Source organism: Astatotilapia calliptera, chromosome 17, assembly GCF_964374335.1.
Source record: "Astatotilapia calliptera chromosome 17, fAstCal68.1, whole genome shotgun sequence".
Classification (NCBI taxonomy): domain Eukaryota; kingdom Metazoa; phylum Chordata; class Actinopteri; order Cichliformes; family Cichlidae; genus Astatotilapia; species Astatotilapia calliptera.
This window is the reverse complement of record NC_137438.1, coordinates 13,120,468-13,123,062: the sequence shown is the minus strand read 5'-3', so window position 1 is coordinate 13,123,062 and position 2,595 is coordinate 13,120,468. Positions and strand designations below refer to the sequence as shown.

The 2,595-nt window shown below is 48.5% G+C and overlaps 1 protein-coding gene across 1 annotated transcript; it reads left to right on the top strand.

Annotated features, from left to right (window-relative positions):
- Positions 1-326: 326 nt before the first annotated feature.
- foxq1b (forkhead box Q1b) lies at positions 327-2,383 on the top strand. Its single transcript, XM_026148401.2, has one exon. It carries the CDS (start codon positions 854-856, stop codon positions 1,736-1,738), a length of 885 nt encoding a protein of 294 aa, XP_026004186.1. The 5' UTR covers positions 327-853; the 3' UTR covers positions 1,739-2,383.
- The last annotated feature ends 212 nt before the right edge of the window (positions 2,384-2,595 follow it).

Below are 2,595 nucleotides of genomic sequence, written 5' to 3'. Positions count from 1 at the left end.
CTATCGCTTTTATTTCAGTTTAGCCTTCGCGTTACTTCCTCGTTCCGCCGGAGCGCCGGCGGATGGGTATGAGAGGTTCAAGTGAAAAGCAGCCAACAGCATTTTTCTCTATCAACTCTCGTGTCACCTTTTTTAATCTGTCTAGGGTTTTTCTGCGCTGTCTTCTTTTTTTCTGTGTAAAAGCCAAGGCATTCAACACTTCAAGAAGGATTTGCTGTTGTGCGTAAAATTGTCAAAGTTTTTTTATTGATTTCAAAAACGTGTTTAATTTCATAACCTTAATGGGCTGAAGTTATTTTAAAAAGAAGTAAGAGGAAGGAATTATTGTATTATTCGCCTTTATTTGATTGCACTTTGACTGAATCCATAAAAAGCAACTCGTAACTAGAAATAACGAGCTATTCACAGATAGTTGCGTTTGAAGCTAATTATATTTGTCATACCTGCCCTGCCTCGCCTCACTTATCCTCCCTGTTTTTTTTTTTCTTCTTCTTCCCTGGTGTGGCATGGTAACGTCCAATTGTAAACATACATATACTATATTACTTCAGTCGCTTCAATGGATTCGAGTTGGAAACCCCGCCTGTGGGCCGTCCCTTTCCCAGGCGTTATATTATAACAAGACAAGCGTGTCTCCGGAGACAGATCTGTGTTCTGCTGCCCCAGACTGAGGCTCAGGGTGCCTCCAGCGCTCCACACGAGCCTTTACAACACACAACAAACACTCAGGCACATTTTTGCTGTCAGGACTCGTACACCTGCTGCGCTTCTGAGCTGAGACAAGAGTCCAACCTAGGAGACCATTCACACGGCAAGGTTACCGAGAGGAGACGGTTATCCTTTTTTTGGGGAAATGAAACTTGAAGTTTTCTCCGCGCATCACTACGCGCAGAAGCCGCTGGAGTTGTGCATTGACGCAGAGGCGGGAGTCCCTTCTCCCCTGTCCGGAGACGAGCTGGGTTCGGACGGAGACTGCGTAGCCAACAGCCCGGCACCTGTCACACAGAGCAGCGATGGCGGCAAAGGGAAGCCCTACACCCGCAGACCTAAGCCCCCTTACTCCTACATCGCCCTGATCGCCATGGCCATCCGAGAGTCCAGCAGCGGCCGCCTCACTCTGGCAGAGATCAATGACTACCTGATGAAGAAGTTCCCGTTTTTCCGTGGCAGCTATACCGGCTGGAGGAACTCCGTGCGCCATAACCTGTCGCTCAACGACTGCTTCCTCAAAGTCCTGCGGGACCCGTCCAGGCCCTGGGGCAAGGACAACTACTGGATGCTCAACCCACACAGCGAGTACACCTTCGCTGACGGGGTGTTCCGCCGCAGGAGGAAGCGCATCTCCAAAAGGCCCCTCAAGGAGCAGGAAAGCCCGGACATCCTCAGCGAGGACACCCGCCTCCCGGCCCCGGAAGAGAGAGTGGGGGCCAAGTTCTCCAGCCCGTTCGCCATCGACAGCATCCTCGGCACACCTTTCAAAAGAAGGGAGGAGAGGTCGTGCGTGGAGCAGCCCGGCCCCCGGCTGTACTGGTCCCCAGTGGCCCACGTACTGCCCTATAATCTGAACTATCCGGCACAGCACACTTACATGTCAGAGGCGGCGTACAGCGGCACAGAGCCCGGCAGAGATGCACCCACATACCTCCAGCACACAGCATCGGGCACCGCTGCACCTGAGGCCACATTCAAGATGCCCAGCAAAGCGCGAGGCTTTCATATAGAATCCTTGCTGTCGTGAGACATCCAGAGAGCTGTCAGGACTTGTGTGTTCTCATCCACAGTGTGCACTTTGGTGGGCACTCTCAGCTTTCAGTGCTTCAACTGTTTTACTGTGTGAGAGTCGGTGTGTCTCATCATGACTACTGTAGCTTCAGTCAAAGAAAAATAAAACAAACATGCCGAGTTGTTAATCTAGATATAACTGTGTGCTGACTAAGCAAATCATTAGAGTCATTGTAGGACATTCCACTGTGCGTGTGTGTGTGTGTGTGTGTGTGTGTGTGTGTGTGTGTGTGTGTGTGTGTGTGTGTGTGTGTGTGTGTGAGAGAGAGAGAGAGAGAGAGAGAGAGAGAGAGAGAGAGAGAGAGTATTCATATTCGTATCTATGGTTCATTGGTCATTTCTACTGTAGGACGGCAGCAAAGTGCCACGTCAAAACTGTTAAAAGTATCACTTTATTTATATTTTCATGTTTTGTATGACCTGCTGTATAAATATTGTATAATATTATTGACTGGGCTGCGTTAGGAATCACGTGGCTGCACTAAGAAACGCATGGAAAAATGTGCCGTTTTCCTGAGATTGATTGTTTGATTGATTGATTGATTGATTGGTGCATGCCTGTTATTTTTTATGAATAAACAAAACACGTGAAACAATGGGACCCTGGTGTTCACTGAGTTATTCACTGCTGACATGAAAGGGGGGAAGGCAGCTGTTAGATCAGAAGCAGGTGCATGAATATGCGGTGGAGGGAGAGGGAGGGCCTCACACCTGCTGTAGGTATTTGTTGTGGTTTCTCTTGTTAGAGCCAAAAAGGAAAATAAGTTGGTCTTATTTTCGTTTGAAAATGAAACCATAATTACAAAAATTACC

Bases quoted from the DNA above. Each gene is read 5' to 3' on its own strand.
- foxq1b (XM_026148401.2), top strand. From the start codon at position 854: ATGAAACTTGAAGTTTTCTCCGCGCATCACTACGCGCAGAAGCCGCTG.